Consider the following 22,361-nt stretch of genomic DNA (forward strand, 5'->3'; position numbering starts at 1 on the left):
TTGCACTGTGGAAATAAATAGAAAGATATGGCTTTCTAAGACTAAAGATAATTTTCCAATTGTTTACTTTTTATAATGTTTTATGATAAAATATTTTAAGAATGCTATAGGGATATTTTTGTAATTTTACATAGTTCACTTCCCATTTTCTTTCCCAGATGGTTAGTCTTAGTTTATTTTCCCATTACAAGTTTAAGGCTGATAATTTACCCATTTTCTATTTCTTAATTAACCAGGAAAACTTTCCTGCCAGCAATACTGAAAGACTGCAAGACCTGAAATCAACTGTTGACCTGCTAACAAGTATCACCTTTTTTAGGATGAAGGTACCTCATTTTATTTGTCGCTATCCTGGTGTGTCATAACACACTCATTCCCCATTAAAGTCATCTCTTGATCACTACCATTCAACCCTAGCAATTATGCTGTGATTCCTTTTGCAGTGCTAAATCATGTGTGAAAAGGGATTATCCTAAACACCTAAAATATTCTGATATGTTTGGCTCAAATGTAGTTTTAAATTAAATCCATCTTACATAAACATAGCACTTACTAAAATAAAAAAGTCCCTAAGAATGCTAAATGGAAATGAGTTTACTTCTTATTTTAGTTTAACTCAGATGTCTTGCTGACTTTTTCATCCCAAGAGAGTAGCTGGTTCTTTTAAGTTTGCCCCAGTTGTGGCAACTCTCATTTTCAGCCCTGGAACTGTCTTTATAGGAATAGATTAGATTGCTTAAACTATAAGTATAACTAACTATTCTCTACCAAACTGTGCAGGCACTTCTTTTTAGATAGATCTACTCTGCTGCAACAGCAAGCTCTCTGCAATCATAATTTGGCTAGCGGGACAATTCATGTAAAGTGTCTCCTAAAACTACCTGTCAGACTATGGGCTAAAAACATTTTGCTCTTTGAAAGAAAGTTTTATGATGTTTATTCAGAAAATTTCTGTACAGAAAAAAAATAAAATTTTCAGTTGCCCATGGTTGTTTTCCCTAGAAGCACTAAAAATGGTACTATATGAGAGAGAGAGAGAAAGAGAGAGACAGAGAGAAAACAAAACCATACTGTATCAGCAATCATTTGGATTTTTTAAAGTTCAAATAAAATTCATTTGGCTTCAAATCACAGCCACATTGAGTGACTGGGATAAATGGAATTTATGTCCATTCTGGTATCTTGGCAGCAGCTGTTGGAACAGTGTGCAGAGAATGATTGTTAGCCTCCAACCAGGCTCAGAGGGAAAGGTTACTTTATTGACAGGTGATACCCGCCATCCACACTGAAGTGGGGAAATGGAAGTGAGGGTAAGGGGTGCCTTTATAAGTGCCACATATCTGCCATTCCTCAGTCATCAGTCTTGTAGTGTTAAGAAACAAAGTCTCAAACTTCTAGCACATCCTCCACCCTCCTCACTACCAGCTGAGTACTTTGCTTCCTATTGCACTGAAAAAACAAAAACCAAAAACCAAAACCAAAAACACAAAACAAAACAGGAGCAAGGTCTGGAGAGCTTCCTCAAGCTCAGACCACATGCTCCTGCTACCCACCCCACGTATCTACTTACCTGCATCTGTGTCCATATACTCTTCCTTGTTTTTTAGTACTATTGATTAGCTGTCTGTTCTCCTAGAAAAGGCCACCAATTCCACCTGTGCAATTGATTTCATCCCCTCCTAAGTACTAAAACTCTGTTGCATCAGTCCTCCCCACTCTCTTCAATGATGGACTCTACTTCCTTCTCCAAGGAACTCCAAGGAACTCCTTCTCCGCTACTATACCCTAATTCCTCTTTTCCTTTTTTTTTTCCTTTTTTTTTTTTTTGACATTTTGTTTATTTATTTATTTGTGAGAGAGAGAGAGAGAGAACACAAGCAGGGAGGAGGGACAAAGGAAGAAGGAGAAGCCAAACTCCCCACTTAGCAGAACGCCCAATCTGAGTCTCAATCCCAGGACTCTGGGATCATGACCTTGGCCAAAGGCAGACACTTTGCCAACTGAACCACCCAAGTGCCCCCTCTTTTCCTTTAATACCAAAGCCCTTCAAAATCATCCTCTTCATGTTTTCTTCCCAATTTCTATTCTCTCAGTATCTTTTGAACAAGTTTCTCCTCCCATTTTTTTTTTCTTTTCCCATTACAGACAGTAAAATCTGTTCCTTTGTTGTACAGATCTGTTAGTTTTGGTAAATGTGTAGTTGTGTAACCACCACTACAGCCAGCTGATAAAACAGTGCCATAGTTCTCCAGAATTCCCTATTGCTGCCCCTTTACACTCAAATCTTTGCCCACAGTGTTTGGTGACCACTGATCTGTTGTTGTCTCCCTATAGTTTTGCCTTTTCCTTTTTTTAAAAAAATATTTTATTTAAATTCAGTTGCCAACATAGAGTATAACACCCCATGCTCATCTCATCAAGTTAGTTTTGCCTTTTCCAGAATATCATGTAAATGAAATAATATGCTTTATAGCATGACACATGGGCTATTCATCCATCTTGTTGAGTGTATCAACTGTTTATTCTTTTTTGTTGCTGGGTAATAATTCTCGGTTATGTATACACAACAGGTATTTGAATTGTCCCTTAGCTGGGGTTATAAACAATACTGTTACAAATATTTACATACATATTATTAGTGTAAACATAAGCTTTTACTTGCCTTGAAGGGAAGTTCCTGGATCATTTGATAAATGTATGATTAACTTTACAAGTAATGGCAAATTATTTTTTCAAAGCAGTTGTACAGTTTTGTATTCCTAGCAGCAATGCACAAGAGTTCCAATTGCTCTACATCATCTGGTGAAACCCTTGATATTTTCTGTGGTTGAAATTATTATTACTATTTTTTAGCCATTCTAATAGTGAAGTATCCTATTATGGTCTTAATTTTATTTCTCAATTAATAGTGATCATCCTTTTTTAAAAAAGATTTTATTTATTCATTCATGAGAGACAGAGAGAGAGACGCAGAGACATAAGCAGAGGGAGAAGCAGGTTCCCCATAGAGAGCCCAATACGGGACTCGATTCCAAAATCCCAGGATCGCGCCCTGGGCAAGACAGACACTTAACTGTTGAACCACCCAGGCGTCCCATGATCATCCTTTCTTGGGCTGATTTGCCATCTGAATTTCTTTAATGAATAATCTGTTGGAATGTTTTGCTCATTTTTATGTGTTTTGGATTTTTTTTGTTTGTTTGTTTTTGTTTGTTTTTGTTTTTGAGTATTAAGAGTTCTTTGGGGCACCCAGCTGATTCAGTTGGAAGGGCATGTGACTCCATCTTGGTGCCATGAATTCAAGCCCCACGTTTTACAGATTACTAAAAATAATGTTTTAAGACTTTAGAAATAGACTGTAAAAATAACTATTCTTTAAGCTAATCATTTCTACATCTATATCTCTATATATAGTCTGGATACAAGATTTTCATCAGATACTTTATTTGTTAGCATTTTCTCCCTATCTGCTTTGTCTTTTAATTTTCAAATAGTACATTTGTATAGCAAAGGTGCATAATTTTGATGTTTACTTTGTCAGTTTTTTTATTTGTAGATGGTGCTTCTGGCTAAATGAAGGTCACAAAGAGATTTTCCTGTGCTTCTTCTAAAAGTTTTATTTTATCTTATATGTTTAGTCCTGTGTTTTGAGAGGTTTTGTTGGTTTTTTTTGTTTTGTTTTCTAGTGTGGTATGAGGTATGGGTCAAAGATAGCTTTTTTCCTTTGATTATCCTTTATTCATTGAATTAACTTTGCATCATTATTAAAAATAAATCACTTGTCCATATTGTTTGAGTCTATTTCTGGACTGCATACTGTTCAGTTGTCTATACTTTCACCATTAACATACTCCCTTGATTACTATAGCCTTATAGCAAATCTTTTTTTTAAGGATTTTTATTAAGACTTTATTTATTCATGATAGACAGAGAGAGAGAGACAGAGGCAGAGACACAGACAGAGAGAAGCAGGCTTCATGCAGGGAGCCCGACGTGGGTCTCGATCCCAGGTCTCCAGGATCAAGCCCTGGGCTGAAGGCGGCGCTAAACCGCTGAGCCACCCGGGCTGCCCCCTTATAGCAAATATTAAAATTAGATCTTAAAATCTTAAAATCAGATAGAGCAGATCTTAAGAACATCCTTCTTTTTCAGAATTATTTAGGTGTTATTAGTTCTTGCTGGGATGTTGATTGGGATTGGATTAAATCTAAAGATTCATCTGGAGAGAACTGAAATTTTAACAATATTAATCTTCAAAATCACCTGGAATGTTGAACTCACTCCAGTCAAACTTTTACTCCATCATTTTTCCAAGAATGATCTTATCAAAATCGCCAATGACCATTGTTTGTGAATTCTAGTGGTCACCTATCAATCCTTATCCTATAATGTTCAGTATCAATATATTTCATCAATCAGGAGACCCTTTCTTCTCTGGATTTCCCAGACACCGTTGTTTAGTTTTTCCTTCTTTAAGCTAATCATTTCTACATTTTTATCTCTAGCCCCGGACATCTGCATGAGTCTAGACTCATATCCAAATGTCTACTTGAAATCTACTTCTATGCATAGCCACCTGATCAATCTTAACCGACCTGAAACTGAGTTTACCAGTTTCCTGTGCACAGCTTTGCTCATTTCAATTGACCTACCTCCACTGTACCAGTTACTTAGGCTGACACCATGGGGTCCTAACCGATCTCTTTTTTTCACATCATCCAATCTGTTAGCAGATTCTGTTCGCTCTTCCTTCTCAAATTAGACATAATATGATTTATTTTAACAGCCCCTAGCTTACTTAACAACATAGAGCAAGCACTATATTGACTGAATTATTGTGCTATTCTCATCACTGGTCTTTCTACTTTTTTCATAGCCCACCTTAAGTAGCTGAAGGGAACCTTTCAAAAGATAGTTCAGTTAGGTCACTTTGCTCTTCTGCTGAGACAGTCCAGTTCCTTCCCACCTTAATCAAAGCTAAGGTTTGTAAAATAGTCTAGATATAGATAGTTTCCCTGGTTCCATCCTCTTACTTCTCTGAATTCACCTACTATTGTATTCTCTGTGTTCATTTTATTCCACTGAAACACTTTCCATCCCTTCTTCTCTGCTTTACTTTTCTTTTTAATGTGCATCATCAATATAATATATTTTACTGATTTATTTTGTTATATACTAGAATTTAGGTCCATGAGGAAAGGGATTTTTTTATTTCTTTTATTCATTGCAATTGCAATATAATAATGGTCAGACATACAGTAGATGATAAATAATTGTTGAATTATTAAATAGTATGAGTGGATGAATAATGTTGTAATTGGTCACTCTCAGTGTTTCCATTTGAATATTTACAACTATGATGATTTTCACTGAGTTGTCATATCAAGAAGATAAAGTAAGTATTTATACACTTAAAACATTGCTAAGACCACAATTTCACTGAACATAGAAAAATCAACCAAAAACATTTATTGAGGTTGTTTAAGTTATTTATACTGGATTGCAATCTTCTCTTTTTGAATTTAAGAAAATAATTTGTTTGTCAGGTTCTGGAGCTGCAAAGCCCCCCAAAGGCCAGCATGGTGGTGAAGGACTGTGTTAGAGCGTGCCTGGATTCTACATACAAGTATATTTTTGACAATTGTCATGAACTCTATTCCCAGCTGATAGATCCGGTAAGAAAAGATACATTCTCCTTTCTGTTTCTAATGCCTGTTTCTTTAAGTTTAGAATGACACTAAATGGTAAAATACGTCCAATGAATTTCACATTAAATGTGGGATTTGAGAATTACCAATATCTTTTCTTCACATATGAACATAACTTTCATTTACATGAAACAATTCAGTCCTTAAAATAACTTTGTGTGGTAAAGGTAGATACTGTTGTGTTTTTTTTCTTTTGGGTTTTTTTGTTTTGTTTTGTTTTGTTTTGTTACATTTTTCAGATGAGTGAGTTTCAGAACAATAAGTGATTTGCTAAAAGTCTCAAAGTGATCAACTGGCAGACTTGGGACTGTTCAGAATTTAGGATTCCAACTTGACTCTTATGTTCTTCCTCTAACTCATAACTGCCTCCCTTCTCGTTTTGTCTCATAAACATGATAGATGGGGGAATATTTGTGTAACAGGATGGTAAAATCATTATATGTAAAAATTTATTAAGGAATATTTCAAAAATGCAGGAGAAAATACAGAAAACAAACCAAATATACATGCAATTACCACCCATATCACCCAATGTTAGCATTTAGTAATATTTGTTCTGTTATTTACTGTCTAAAGGCATTAAATGTTACAAAGTGGCATTTCCTTTTGTGCTTTTTCCAAATGCAATTTTCCTCCTTCCTCTTCCCTCAAAGATAAACACTGAGAGCGGTCCATTTGAACATATTTTCACATATGCTCAATAAACACTACAGTTTTATTTTCCGTGAATTTCCTATTAAACCTCTGCTGATTTTTCTATGGGCTTGTCTTTTATTTATTAATTTGTAAACAAACTCTAAACTATGTTCTGGACACTAATCCTTTTCGGTTATGTGATTTCGTAAACATTATTTCCCTCTTTATGTGTAATATGTCTTTTTATTGCATTGAAGTTTTATAATATATGCTATGATTTATGCATTGCCATCATTCCTGTAAAACTGGTGTTTGGGGATGGCTCTTTAATATGTATCTATTGCCTATCCACTTTCCTGAAGAAAACAGTCACTCTACTTGATGCTGAAAACTACACAATTGCCTCTGGAATTTCTTGGTTACTTGAGTGGGGCAGATTCTAGATAGTATATATTAGATGAAAGCAACTTGGATTCTTTAAAGTTAGGTTTCAAGCTGGGCTTCCTACAGTAGTAAAACTTTCTGACTTCCTTAGCCTAGTAGGAGAAAAAAAATCAAAGCTGGAGTTTATCATTGTATAAAAAATAATGTATAACCACATAATTGCTTATAACGTTAGCTTATTATTCCTGCTAGATGTGCTCATGTTTAGAAACTTAGTTCTCTTGGATTCCCAATGATTAAATTGTCTCTCAACTTTGCTCTTCTATTGGGTGGCTTTCTAATTGCTTCCTATTGTCTTTTCTCTATCTTTCTCTTGTAAGGCTCTTCAACTCTTTTACATTTCAACATCATTGTCTTTATTTTAGCCTAAAGGTAAAATTGAAACTTGCAGTTATACTAGATATGTTATCCACACATAACTTCATAATCAATCTTACCAAACCTTACCAGCCCCAGTTTCTTACTCCTTGTAACTCCAAACCCACTGTCCCTCTCATGAACCCTAAATTCTGTTATTTTCATGAATTGGTCATCTTCTTTTTATATTCATGTATTTATTTGTCCTGTTCTATATGCCTAAAATCTTCCTCTCCCATTCTCTGCCTTCATCAAAATTCAGCTTAAATATGACCTACGGTTCTACTAATTCACACCCAGTGAATGAACCAAATCACCAGAATGGCATACCTTATTTAACTACTACTAATAATTGATAAATAACATAAACAGTTTTATTTTTACAAGAGACATAGAAATATGGGCAGGTCCCAGAAAGGAAGCATGCCCTTAACAAAAAGTAAATGAAGTGTCACATCAAAATGAATCTAGCATAGCTTAATATTTCCTGATTTGGCTTTAAAAAGAAAGATATTTATATAGTTTGCCAACCAGTTGGTTTTATTTTTACATAGAGAGATCTATACAGATTATATAAGAAATCTTGTCAACATGGGAAAATGGAATATTTGGAGGTAAGCTTTCCATCTAAGAAAAAAACTTTTCCGTAAACATTGTTATTCTTTGAAGTTCTAAAGGAAGCACCTATTGGATCTGACTAATTTAGAACACTAATATTCTAAAGCCCTTCTGAACCCATCTCACAAGTTTTAATGGTAAAGGTACATCTCCCATCAGTGGACTGCAGTGCTCTCCTCCTGGGAGTTCAAGACCTTTTACCTCATACCACATGTCTAAATCGTCCTCAAGTTCTGATAACTTTATCTTCAAACCTTATCTTCACAATATATCAGGATTCTAACCACTTTTTAGCAGCCCCATGCTTCCATCCTGAGCTGAGCCCCCACCATTGCTCATTTGGGTTACTATATAATTTCTTTGTAGAGATAATGCTTACACCCTACCATCCAAGTCTAGTCTCAGTAGAGCAGCAAGAAGAATCCTTTTTTTAAAAAATAAGTCAGTTCATGTCCCTCTATTGCATAGAATGTTCTAAGTCCCTTCTTTTCAGTCAAAATCAAGTCCTCACAGCTGCCTCTAAGATGCAAAATTGGCCCATATTACACCTTCCACTCCACTTACTCTTACTTTGTCCTTTGCACATTTCATTGTGTAAATGAAAAGCCAAATAAGAATTTACCCACAGGAACAATGTGAATGCCTGGATCATAGTACGTGCTCAAAAAAGAATGTGTTGAGTGAATTGAATACATGAATAACAATAATTTTTCTCAAACAGTACAATAATAATTTATAGGTATTTTTGGCCTCTTACAAGAAAGAGAAAGGAGTGCTCTATTCTGTAGTAGACACTCAAGTGATTGCCTAAAGCCTCTTGGAGTTGTGCTGGTTCATGCCACAGGGCCCGGGATGGTGAGATATGAGAGAAATTGATGAATGCCATATCCTATCCCTGTGCTTGAAAACATCCCACAATATCCTCCAGCTCTCTCTCCTTTGCCACAGTAATCTGAAAGTACACACATTTTAGATGGTATAGCTACCAGGTAGGGGAGGGCTATCCAGCCAGCTTTACTTTGGATATTTAAGAAATAATCCATTACTGCATTAACTCATTGAGATTTGAAGATTATTTGTTACCAAAGCATAACTTAGCTTTTTTTGACTAATAGACTTTTGAATCAGTTTCCAACCTGCCACCTAAACTATCTATTTAAAATATATCCATGTTTTTGTTACTGTCCTATCTATGAATCTATAATCTCCATTCACTTATGGGATTAAATCCAAACGGTTTGCCATTTATCCAAAGGCCCTCCAGGATCTGAGCTCTGTCTTTCCTTAATTCAACCTCATTTCACCTCATGTTTTTTTATTCAACTCGCTAAACTCCTGATGACTTAGTCTGTTCTCTTTACCTACCTAGAGTTGTTTAACCTCCCCAAAACCCCTTCATGGCTAACTCTAGCTTGTTTGGCTGAAAGTTTTTAGAGCCTCTCCTAGGTAAATTACATGTTCCTGCTCTCTGCTTTCATCATATCCTGGCACGTTCGCATCAGTGCACTTATCAGGCTGAATTTAGTATGCACAAAATAATGTAATACCTGTTTGGCCTGTCTTCCCCACTAGGCTATGAATTTCATCTTTGTAGCTCCAGTATTCAAGGCTGTGCCTGACAAAGAGTAGGGTTGATAATTAATAAAAAAAAAAAAACTTTATAAAAACAGCGTTATGTTAGTTAGCTATTTATAGACTCTTTTGGTGATTCCGCTTCAAAAACTATGGTCAAGAACATGGTCTCTGATGTCAGAACTATTGAGTTAAAATCCTAGCTTTCTTAATTATTATTTTTTTGTAGCCTTAGATGCACCACTGACCCTCTTCGTGCCTTAGTTTCTCCATCAAGACATATTTTTAATATTCATACTACTTTTATCTGAGTTCTCTTTAGAAGAAATAATGCCTAAAACCAAAAAAAAAGAAAAAAAAAACAAGAATTTCAGGGTTGTTAGACATAGTATAATCCTGATTATTTAAATGTGGAAGCACACTTTCTTTCTCTAAAGAGGTTTTGGATAACCAGATGAAAATAATGCTTGGAATAAAAATGGAAAATAGATTTAAGGGAAAAGTCAAAGCAGCTACAGTTAGAAGAACAAGATAGAAGTGCGCTCTCCAGAGGCTGGTTGCACACTCAAGGAATAGGCTTCACCTTGGCTGAATCACTGAGTTTTGTTGTCATTCAGCTTAGCCTAAGAACTCAAATATGGCATTGTAGACATAGATGGTTTATCTCTTATATAAAGACACATGAGATAATCTATAAATTCGCCCAGTGTTCTAGATATATTTCTTTGAGTTTAAGAATCTTCTCATAAGTTTTTTATTAGCTTTTTGAGTAGTTTTCTAAATTAGCTGTTTGTATCTTGTGCCTATTTTTTAAATAGAATTTTTGTGTTTTTCTGGTTAATATTCTGGAGTTTCTTAGTCCTTTGTCAGCTTTTGACATTGCAAAGATTTTTTCCATAATCTGTGATCTTTATCTTTGTCACAGTGTACACTTACAAGAAAGTCTCAATTTTAATATACTTAAGTGGATATTTTTCTATTTAAATTTGAAAGTTGGAGTTTTAAAATGTTCTACCCATCCCACAAATATAGGACCTCCTTATATGGACTTTAATAAATGGGTGTTTTCTTGCTTGGTGATATGATTATTAAAATCATTGAGTTAATTTTCCCTGCTGTTGTTTCATGATCCTAAGGCAGCCTTCAGATTACAGATTGTCTTGTATATAGATGTTCTTCCAGGAAAGGATAAGCCAAGAATTCTCAAGTCTGAAAAAAACATTGTGAAATCTGTTTGAAATGTTTGTATTTTATTGAAAAAAAAAAAAAACCCTATCATTTTTCCCCCTGAAGTGAGCTTAGACTTACATTAGTGCCTAATATATAATAGTACTGAATGAATAGCTACCTACCTAGCTAGCTACCTACCTTCCACTTACTACCTACTTTCCTATTTTTGAAAAAAATCACATAGAGATGGTCTCCAGCTTATGATGGTTCAACTTACGATTTCTTGACTTTACAATGATGTGAAAGTGACAGGCATTCAGTAGAAACTGTACTTGAAATTTTGAATTTTGATCTTTTCCTGAACTAGCAATATGTGGTATGATCCTCTCTCATGATGCTGGGCAGTGGCAGTGAGCCACAGCAATTTCACCCACACGATCACAAGGGTAAACAGCTGATTGAATCATTCTGTACCCATACAACCATTCTATTTTTCACTTTCAGTACATTATTCCATAAATTTCATGAGACATTGAATACTTTATTATAAAATCTTCATGTTAGATGCTTTTGCCTAATTGTATGCTAATGTGAGTGTTCTGAGTATATTTAAGGTAGGCTATGCTAAGCTGAGACATATGGTTGGTTAGGTGTGTTAAATGATTTTTTACTTATATATTCAGTTTATGATGAGTTTATTGGGACATAATCCCATCATAAATGTATGAAAAAATGTATATATGATTCGAGTTCCTTTGTTTCTCTCCCAAATCAAAGTACCCTGCCTCTTGCTTCTGAGGCATCTCTGTTATAAATTTGACACTAGCTTTCTGATACATTTTTGTGTACAATTAATATATATGTCTATTACCCATTTTGTAGTACCATCAGTCTCTCATATGGTACAATCCTATGGTTAAATGTGCTAACTCCAGAACTAGACCGCCTAAATGTTATTTGTTAAGAATTCTGCAATTTTTAAAGCTCAATATTACTTTCTGAGAACTGTCTATGCTGATACATTTAGAAACAGTTTCTTATTTTTTTACAGCTACCTAGCATATAAATGTACAATGTACATATCAATTTTAGTGTTTCACTCTTATAAACAATAGTGCAATGACTATTTCTGTGATGAAAATTACATTTGTAACTTGCAGTCTGTGGTCTTAAAGAACAGGAACATGCTCTTCTTTTTTTTTTTTTAAGATTTTATTTATTTATTCATGAGAGAGACAGAGAGATAGAGAGGCAAAGACACAGGCAGAGGGAGAAGCAGGCTCCACGCAGGGAGCCCATCGTGGGGCTCGATCCTGGATCTCCATGATCACGCCCTGGGCTGAAGGCGGCACTAAACCACTGAGCCACCCGGGCTGCCCAAGGAACATGCCCTTCTTTACTTGTCCAGTTTTACTAAGAAAATGTAAACTTCATTGTAAGACATCTGGCACTATGTGGTCAAAAGCAGTCTCTTTTTTCATGTATTAAAATGTCCTTTTATTTGTCTGATTTCCAGTGTACACATTGAGTTTATGGAGAACAAAAAAATCTGTCTTATTTAGTATTGAATCTACAGCACATAACACTATGTGTTACACAGAGTAGCAGAAATCAACAAAAACTTGTTTATTTGATAGACCATGTATACAAAAACGACTGTTTGTATGTATGCAGCATGTAATAAGTATCCTGCTATTTATTTAAAAGTTGTGACCAAGATATCTTCTGAAAACTCCTTGGGACAGAGAATACCCTCCAAGAATACTTTAAACTGGGAACTTACATGAACTTAAAGGTATCAAATTTCAAAAAGTCTAGCCTTGAGCTCTAAGTATATACTTTTCCAATTAGTTTCACCAAAGAAGTTGCTTTAGTTATGTTTTTTTAGTTTTGTTGTGTTGCTTTTGTTTTAGCCCTAACCAATTCTAAATAACTCAGTAATAAAAGGCAAGTTAAAAATAAAATATAACTTTGAAAATTTCAAATAGAAAAATTCTAATTCTTTAACTTTTAATTTGAGATATTACTTAAATAGCGATTATTAAGGAGCTGGCTAGAAAATATCCCTGGCTTTTCTTAAGTTTTATTGTTGTTTTGTTTTGTTTCAAAGTGATGGACTTTTCTTATGCTATCAGTAGCATTAGTTTAGGGAATGCTGTTCATTCTGCACATTAAGTGCCTTTTCACTACCTTATGTAATTATTGTATTAGCACTAGGTCTAACTGGCTACACATTTAAAATCTAATTTTCTTTTAAAGTTTGTTGTAAAACATGTAGGAGAAAAGTTATGAATATGAAATTTATTCTTAAATGCCAACTTCATTAGTAATATACAAATTCTTATAAAAAATAATTGCTCAAAATGAATTATTGACATATTTGATGTATTGATTAGGAAGAAACATGAAAATTCAAAGCCTAAAACATTATTAGACCGTTGTTCTCATTAATATGTATTTCAGTTTTTCTAACAAAGTAAAATAAATTAAGTCACAAATGAAAACTTAATGAATTCTAAATAATAGAATATGTTGTGACAATGAAACCAGTATAATCTTGATTCTAAAAAAATGGATTATGACAATGCATGCAAGGGAAGTGATAAATCCATTGTATTTAATAAATACTGATGAAAAGTTTTCAAAATAAAATATCAAGTGGCATATTTAAAATACAAGCAGACCAAGAAATTTGATCCCAGACATGAAAGGATGGTTCAACATTAAAAAAAAAAAAACTATCAATATAATTCACTATAGCACTTAACTAAAAGAAAAATATTATATATTTATTCAAAATAAGCAGAAAAAGCATATGTTGAAATTTGATGCCTCCTTCTTATTTAAAAAATGCTCAGAAAACTAGGATGGAACAGAATTTTTTTATTTGGTTAAAGTTACATTAAAAAAAATACCTATAGCTAACGTTAAAAGTTAAACAAATGAAGTTTAGGTGCATATATTTCAGAAATATGGATAATTATCCTATTAATACTGCTATATATCATAATATTTGAAGAAATAAGAGAATAAGTATTAGGAAAAGAAAAAACTGTTACAATTTATGGATGATATGACTATATATGTAGAAAACTAACAGTCTCCCTGAGCTATTAGTTCACATAAGAAGAAATCTCATTAAACAAATACAAAAACACAGAAAAATGTTTACACCAGAAATTGTACACATACTGTTAGGGAAAGGAACAGTGGTTAGTATAGAGTGTTAAGAAAATCATATGAAGACTCATATGAAGATAGGGGAAAATAGAACTGGATTCTCATAAAACACTATATACAATGTGTACTCCAAAGGATGAAAGAGATGAGTGTAAATGTAAAAATAGTGATAGTATAGGAAAATACCTTTCTAGTGCAGGATAAGAAAGATTTCTTAAAACTCCAAAACACAAACTGTATGTATGTATGTATAATTAACATGCAGTCTTATATCAGTTTAAGGTGTACAACATTATATTCAACTCTGTATATTACTCAGTCCTCAGAACAATAAGTATAGTCACCATCTGCCACCATTAAATGTTATTACAATATTATTATCACCGCTGGCAACCACCATTTTGTTCTTTGCATTGGAGTCTTTCTGTTTGCTTTATTTTGTTTAGATTTGACATATAAATAAAATTATATGGTATTTTTCTTATTCTGTCTTATGTACTTAGCATAATGTCTTCTAGGAACATACATGCTGTCAAAAATGGCAAGACCTCATTCAGTTTTTTATGACGACTATTCCACCAAATATATGTACTACACATTTTTTGTACTATACATTCTATATCAATTCTTTTATCACTGGACACTTGAATTACTTTCATATCTTACATAATGTAAATAATTCTATAATAAACATTCTTCAATAAACATTGAAAATATATCTTTTCAAAGTTCTATTTTCATTTTTCAGGGTATAAATATGCTGTAGTGGAATTACTGATCATATGGCATATCTATTTTTAATTTTTTGTGGAATCTCCATACTGTTTTCCACAGTGGTTGTACTTGTATTCCTGCAAAGGCAAACCAAATTCTCAGGGATTCCCTTCCTCCACTTCCTTGCCAACACTTGTTTCTTGTCTTTTTGATGTTAACCATGTCACTGGTGAGAAGTGATATCTCATTGTGCTTTTGATTTGCATTTCCCTGATGATCAGTGATGTCATGTGTCTGTTAGCCATTGTGTATCTTCTTTGGAAAAATGACTACTCAGCACCTCTGCCCATTTTTTAATTGGATTTTTTGTTCTTTTGGTGTTAGGTTTACATGTTCTTCATACATTTTGGATAGTAACCCCTTATCAGAAAAATCAATTGCAAATATCTTCTCCCATTCAGTATGTTGACTTTTTGTTCTGTAGATGATTTCCTTCATTGTGCAAAAGCTTATTATTTTGGTGTAACCTAAATAGTTCATTGCTTTTGTGTCCCTTGCCTCAGGAGACATATCCATAAATACGTTGCTAAAGCTGATGTTCTCAAGATTACTCCCTCTGTTTTCTTTGAAGTGTTTTATGATTTCAAGTCTCACATTTAGGTATTTAATCTTGAATTTGTTTTTGTGAACAGTGGAAGAAAGTGGTCCAGTTTCATTTTTTTGTATGTAACTGTCCATTTTTTCCATCACTATTTACTGAGAGACTCTCTTTTCCCCATTGTGTATTCTTGTCTCCTTTTTCATAAATTAATTGACTGTGTAGGTGTGGATCTAATTTGGGGCTCTCTATCCAATTCTATTGATCTATGTATCTTTTGTTTGTGCCAGGGCTACATTATTTTGATTACTGTAACTTTATGTATAACCTGAACTCTGGAATTTTGATATTTCCAGATTTATTCTTCTTTCTCAAGATGCTTTCCTGTTTCAGGTCTTCTGTGGTTCTACACAAATTTTAGTATTATTTGTTCCAGTTCTGTGAAAAATGCTGTTGGTATTTAGATAGGGATTGCATTTAATTTAAAGATTGATTTGAGTAGGGGCATTTTAACAATATTAATTCTTCCAGTCCATGAACATGGAATATCTTTAAATTTGTGCCATCTTCAATTTCTTTCACTCATGTCTTATATTTTATAGAGTACAGGTCTTTCACCTTCATGGTTAAATTTATCCCTAACTGTTTTATTTGGGGGGGGGGCAGTTGTAAATGAGATTATTTTCTTAATTTCTATCTCTGCTACTTAATAATTAGTATATAGAAATGCAGATTTCTGTATATTAACTTTATATTCTAAAACTCTCCTGAATTCATTGACCATTTCTAATAGTTTTGTTTTGGTGTAGTCTTTAGGGCTTTCTATATATAGTATCATGTCATCTGAAAATAATGAAAATTTTATCTTCACTGCCAATTTTGATGCCTTTTATTTCTTTTTCTTATCTGATTGCTGCAGCTAGGACTTCCTGTACTGTGTTGAATAAAAGTGGTAAGAGTGGACACGCTTGTCTTATTACTGATTTTAGAGGAAAAGCTTTCTTTTCTTTCTTTCTTTTTCTTTTTTTTTTTTTTTTGCTATTGAGTATGATACCAGCTGCGGGTTTTTCATATATGGCCTTTATTTTCTTGATATATGTTACTTCTAAATCTACTTTGTTGAGTTTTTTCATGAATGAATGTTGTATCTTGTCAAATGCTTTTTCTGCATCTATTGAGATGACTGGGTTCTTTTTTCAGTTCCTCTTGTTAATGTGATGTGTCACATTGATTTGCAAATACTGAACCATTTTTACATCTCAGGAATAAATCTCACTTGATTGTGGTGAATGATTTTTTAAAATATATTGTTGGATTCAGTTTGCTAATATGTTGTTGGGAATTTTTGCATCTAAGTTCATCAGAGAAGTTGGACTGTAGTTTCTTTTTTTTCTTTTTTTGTAATGTCTTTGGTTTTTGTGTCAGGGTAATACTGGCCTGATGTGATTTGGATATTTCTTCCTCTACCCTTTTTTGGAATAAGAAATTATTAAGAAGAATAGTTTGAGAAAAAGTAATATTGACTCTTCTTTAAATGTTTGATGTAAATCTCCTGTGAAGCCATGTGATCTTGAACTTCAGCTTTGGGGATTGATTGAATTTCACTGCTGTTCTGTTCAAAATTTCTATTTCTTCCTGATTCAGTTTTTGGAAGTTATATGTTTCTAGAAATTTACATTTTCATATGTCTGTTAACCATCTTTATGCTTCTTTGGAGGAATGTCTGTTCTTCTACCCTTTTTAATTGGAGTGTGTGTGTGTGTGTAGTTGTATTAATTCTTTATATGCTTTGGATAATAGCCCCTAATCAGACATGTCATCTACAAATATCTTCTCCCATTTAGTATGTTGTCTTTTAGTGTTATTGATAATTTCCTTTGCTGTGCAGAAGCCTTTTGTTTTGATATAGTCCCAAAAGCTTATTTTTTGCTTTTATTTCCTTTGCCTCAGAGTCCTATCTAGAAAAATGTTGCTACTGCTGATGTCAGAGATATTAGTGTGTTCTCTTCTAGGAATTTTAGTTTCAGGTCTCACATTTAGGTCTTTAATCCACTTGGAGTTTATTTTTGTGTATAAGAGAGTGGCTCAGGATCATTCTTTTGCATGTAGCTGTCCAGTTTTCTCAACACCATTTGTTGAAGAGACTGTCCTTTTAGCATTGGATATTCTTTCCTGCTTTATCAAAGATTACTGACCATAAAGCCACAGGTTTTTTTCAGGCTTTCAATCATGTCCTATTGATCTATTTATTTTTGTGTCAGTACCACATTGTTCCAATTACTACAGCTTTGTAATAAAACTTGAAATTGGGAATTGTGACCTCCAGCTTTGTTTTTCTATTTCAAGATTGTTTTAACTATTCAAAGTCATTTGTCATTCTATACAAATTTGGGGATTATTTGTCCTGCTTCTGTGAAAAATGCTTTTGGTATTTTGATAGGGATTAAATCTGTAGTTTGCTCTAGGTAGTATGGACATTTTAAGAGTATTTGTTCTTCCAATACATGAGCATAGACTATCTTTCCATTTATTTGTATCATCTTCAATTTCTTTCATCACTGTTGTATAGTATTCAGAGTAGAGGTCTTTTACCTCCTTAGTATATTCCTTGGTATTTTATTATTTTTGGTGTAATTGCAAATGGTATTTCTTAATTTCTATTTCTGTTGTTTCATCATTAGTGTGTAGAAATGCAATGGACTTCTGTACATTGATTTTGTATTCTGTGACCTTAATGAAATAATTTATCAGTTCTAGTACTTTTTGGTGGAGTCTTTAGGATTTTCAATATACAGTATCATGTAATCTTCAATTAGTGAAAGTTTCACTTCTTCTTTACTAATTTAGATATATTTTATTCCTTTCTCTTGTCTAATTGCTGTGCTAGGACTTCCAGTACTATGTTGATTAAGAGTTGTGAGAGTGGACACCTCGTTCCTGATTTAGTGGGAAAGCTTTCAGTTTTCACCATTAGGTATGATGTTAGCTGTGGATTTTTCATATATGGTCTTTATTATTATATTGTAGTATATTCCCTCTGAAATTTCTTTTTTATTTAGGACAGTCACAGAGAGAGAGAGAGAGAGAGAGAGAGAGAGAATGGCAGAGACATAGGCAGAGGGAGAAGCAGGCTCCATGCACTGGGAGCCCGATGTGGGATTCGATCCTGGGTCTCCAGGATCGCGCCCTGGGCCAAAGGCAGGCGCTAAACCGCTGCGCCACCCAGGGATCCCTAAAAATGTTTTGTTAAGGTTTTTTTTTTTTTTATCATGAATGGATGCTATATTTTGTCACCTGCTTTTTCTGTATCTACCGAAATGACCATATGGTTCTTATCCTTTCTCTTGTTGATGTATCAGATTGATTGATTTACAAATATTGAACCAATTTTGCATCCTGGGAATAAATTCCATTTGATTGTGGTGAATGGGTTTTCTAATGTGTTGTTGGATTCAGTTTGGTAATATCTTGTTGAAGATTTCTGCATCTATGTTCATCAGATATCTTGGCTCATAGTTCTCTTTTTTATAGTGTCTTTATCTGGTTTTGGTATCAGGGTAATGTAGGGCTCATAGAATGAACTTGGAAGCTTTTCTTCCTCTTCTCTTTTTGGAATAATTTCAGAAGAATCAGTATTAACTGTTCTGTAAATGTTTGGTAGAATTCTCCTGTGAAGCCATCTTGTCGTGAACTTTTATTTCTTGGGAGTTTTTTGATGACGGACTCAATCTCATTGCTGGCAATTTTGTGTGTTCAAATTTTCTATTTCTCCCTGATTTGGTAGATATATGTTTCTGGGAATTTGGCCATTTCTTCTAGTTTGGCCTATTTGTTGGCATGTCAAGTTTTACAGTATTCTCTTATATTCCTTTGCATTTCTGTGGTCTTGGTTGTTATTTCTCCTCTTTCATTTCCGATTTTGTTTATTTGAATGCTCCCTCTTTTTTTAAATTCTAGCTAAAGATTTATCAATTTTGTTGATCTTTTCTAAAAAGTTACTCCTGGTTTCATTAATTTGCTCTAATGTTTTTTAGTGTTTATTTCATTTATTTCTGCTCTAATCTTTATTATTTCCATCCTTCTACTGGTTTGGATTTTGTTTGTCCTTTTTCTAGCTCCTTTAGGTGTAAGGTTAGGTTGTTTGAGATTTTTATTGTTTCTTGGGACAGGCTTGCATTGCTATAAAGAACCACTTTTGCTTTGTCCTAAAAATTTGGAACAATGTATTTCCATTTTCTTTTGTCTCTATGTGTTTTTATATTTCCTCCATTTTCTTGGTTTGCCCATTGTTGTTTATTAGCATGTTGCTTAGCCTCCATGTGTCAGTGTTTTTCCCAGCTTTTTCTTAAAATTTGTTTCTAGTTTCATACTGTTGTAGTCAGAAAATATACTTGACATGATGTCAGTCTTATTAACCTTACTGAGACTTTTTTTGTGGATTTAAAATGATCTATAGTGGAGAATATTTCATGTGCACTTCAAAAGAATGTGTATTACTCTATTTTTGAAGAATGATCAGTATATATCTGTCCTATCCTGTCTAATATGTCACTCGAATCCACTGTTTCCTTGTTGATTTTCTGTCTGGATGATCCGTTGATGTAAAATGGGTATTAGTTGTTGTTTTCAGTTTCTCCCTTTAGTAGTGCCTTGTTTTAGGTGCTTTAATGTTGGGGACATAGATATTTACAATTGTTATATCCTCTTGTTGGATTGATCCCTTTATCATTTTGTCATGCCCTCCTTTGTCTCTTGGTATAGTCATCATTTTAAAGTCTGTTTTGTCTGATACAGGTTTACAAACCCAAGCTTCTTTCTTTCTTTCTTTCTTTCTTTCTTTCTTTCTTTCTTTCTTTCTTTCTTTCTTTCTTTCTTTTTTTTTTTTTTCTCAACTTCCATGTTTAGGGTATATCTTTTCTCAAAATCCCTTCACTTTCAGTCTGTATGTGCCTTGGGTCTGAAGTGAGTGTCTTGTAGGCAGAATATAAATAGGTCTTGGTTTTTTATCCTTTCTGGATAAAGGGTCTTTGATTGAATTGTTTTGATTGAAGTATTTAGTTAATTTATATTTAAAGCAATTATTAATAGATATATACATATTGACATTTTGTCACTTGTTTTCTGGGTTTTTGTTCCTTTCTTTTTCTCTTACTCTCCTCCATTATGATTTAATGCCTTTTTAAGTAATATGCATGGATTTCTTTCTCTTTATTCTTTGTATCTATCATAGGTTTTTGATTTGTGGTTACAGTTAGGTTCCTATATAGCATCTTATATGTATAGCAGTCTCTATTAAATTGATGGTTGCTTAAATTCTAAAACATTCTAAAAGTACTATATTTTTATTACCCCCTCCACGTTTTATGTGTGTGATATCATATTTTACCTATTTTAATTTTGTTTATTTTTTGACTAATTTTTGCTGATATAATTGATTTTCCTGGTTTTGTGTATTAACCTCTATACTGGCTTTATTTTAATTTTTTAAGATTTATTAATTTATTTAAGAGACTGAGTGGGGAGAGGGGGGCTAAAGTAGATGGAGAGAGACTCTTAAACAAACTCTCTGCTGAGCACAGAGTCTGACGCTAGGCTTGATCTCAAAACCCTGAGCTGAAATCAAGAGTTGGATGTTAACCAACTGAGCCACCCAGGTACCCTATACTGGCTTTATAAGTGATTGATCTACTTACTACCTTTACTATAGGTTTGCTTTTACCTGTGTTTTTTTTTTTTTTTCATAATTTTATTTCTAGTTGTGGCCTTTTGTACCTCTTAAATAATTTCCTTTACATTTCTTATAAGGCTAGTTTAGCAGTGAAGAACTCCTTTAATTTTTATTTTTCCTGTTCTGAGTAATAAACTTACTGAGTATTCTAGATTGTAGATTTTTTTTCCTTTCAGCACTTTGAAAATATAATGCTACTCTCTTTGTGCCTGTAGAATTTATTCTGAAAAATCAGCTGATCACTTTATGGGCTATTTCCCTTGGTGTTACTGTTTTTTACTTGCTGCTTTTAAAATTCTATCTTTGTCATTACACTTTGCTACTTCAGTTCTTATGTGTCTGAGCATGGATCTCCTTGGGTTAATCTTATTAGAATCTCTCTGTGCTTCCTAGATGTAGATATCTGTTTTCTTTCTCTGAATAGGGAAGTTTTCAGCTATTATTTCTTCAAATTTGCACCCTTCTTCTCTTTTTCTTCTAGGATCCCTATAATACAATGTTATTACACTTGATAATGTCTGAGTCCCTTAGCCTAATCTTATTTCTTTTTTTAACCTATCCTTATTTCTTATAATTTTTTCCACTCACTGTTCAGCTTGATTGCTTTCCATTGTTCTGTCTTCCAGATTACTGATTCTTTCTTCTGTATCTTCTAATCTGTTGATTTCCTCTAGTGTATGTTTTATTTTAGCTATTGAATTCTTCAGCTCCAGTTGTTTATTTTCTATCTTTTCTTTGAAGTTTTCAAAGAGTTCATTGTTTTCTTAAGTTGAGTAAGTATCTTTATGACCATTACTCTGAATTCATTTCAGGCATACTGCTTATTTCTGTTTCATTTAGCACTTTTACTATGATTTTGTCTTGTTTCATTCAGGACATACTCCTCTGTCTCTTCTTTTGTCTAACTGTGTTTCTATGTATTAGGTATGACAGCTACATCCCCAGTCTTGAAATAGTGCCGTTGAATAGAAGAGGTTCTGTGGTGCCCTTTAGCAGAATCCCCCAATTTTTAAAGATTCTTTAGTTAACTTCATGCTGGTTTTCAAAGGTAAATGTTTTGGGACTCATCTTCCCAGTGTGGGTCCCCAGTGCCAGGAGTGCTTATATGTGGCCTGATTCCCTCACTTCTCCTTGCTGATGTTGTTTCTCTCATTTGTGATTAGTCATGCTGAGGGTTTGGTTCCCAATTAAGTCTCTGCCTCTTCCCTTTCAGTGTGGCTTTCTCACTATTAGTAGTTATAGGACATCTGTTCTGTCTTAGGACATTTTCAGAGTTAGTGACATAAATATAACTGTTACCTTAGTGTGTTCATGGGTCAAAGTGAGCTTAGGATACTCTTATTCTATCATCGTCCCTGAGCCCTTCCTGTGTTCTAAATATTTTTTTCTTTTTGAGAAGTATCTAGATAAAATGTGGAAGAGCTATATAGTATGTAAGAAATTTGTTTAAAGGCTATTCTCGCAGAATAGTATATATTATTTTTTATGGCTTAGACTCCTCTTTCCTAACTTCCCAGGATTTATAGAAGTCTTTATATTTTAGAGAAAGTTAGGAAGATGTTAGTGACATTACTGAATCATTAGTAAAATATTAAAAACAAGATCATTGAGGAGACAATATAGTGGAACAAATTGT

General features: G+C 33.6%; 1 protein-coding gene across 1 annotated transcript in view; it reads left to right on the forward strand.

Annotated features, from left to right (window-relative positions):
* Positions 1-22,361, forward strand: part of UNC13C (unc-13 homolog C) — a 540,818-nt gene that overhangs the window by 288,935 nt on the left and 229,522 nt on the right. The window contains exons 15-16 of the mRNA XM_049104442.1: positions 237-326; positions 5,547-5,675. Coding sequence (XP_048960399.1) covers positions 237-326; positions 5,547-5,675 — 219 coding nt within the window. The remainder of the gene's footprint in view (positions 1-236; positions 327-5,546; positions 5,676-22,361) is intronic.

Source organism: Canis lupus, chromosome 30, assembly GCF_003254725.2.
Source record: "Canis lupus dingo isolate Sandy chromosome 30, ASM325472v2, whole genome shotgun sequence".
Taxonomy (NCBI): domain Eukaryota; kingdom Metazoa; phylum Chordata; class Mammalia; order Carnivora; family Canidae; genus Canis; species Canis lupus.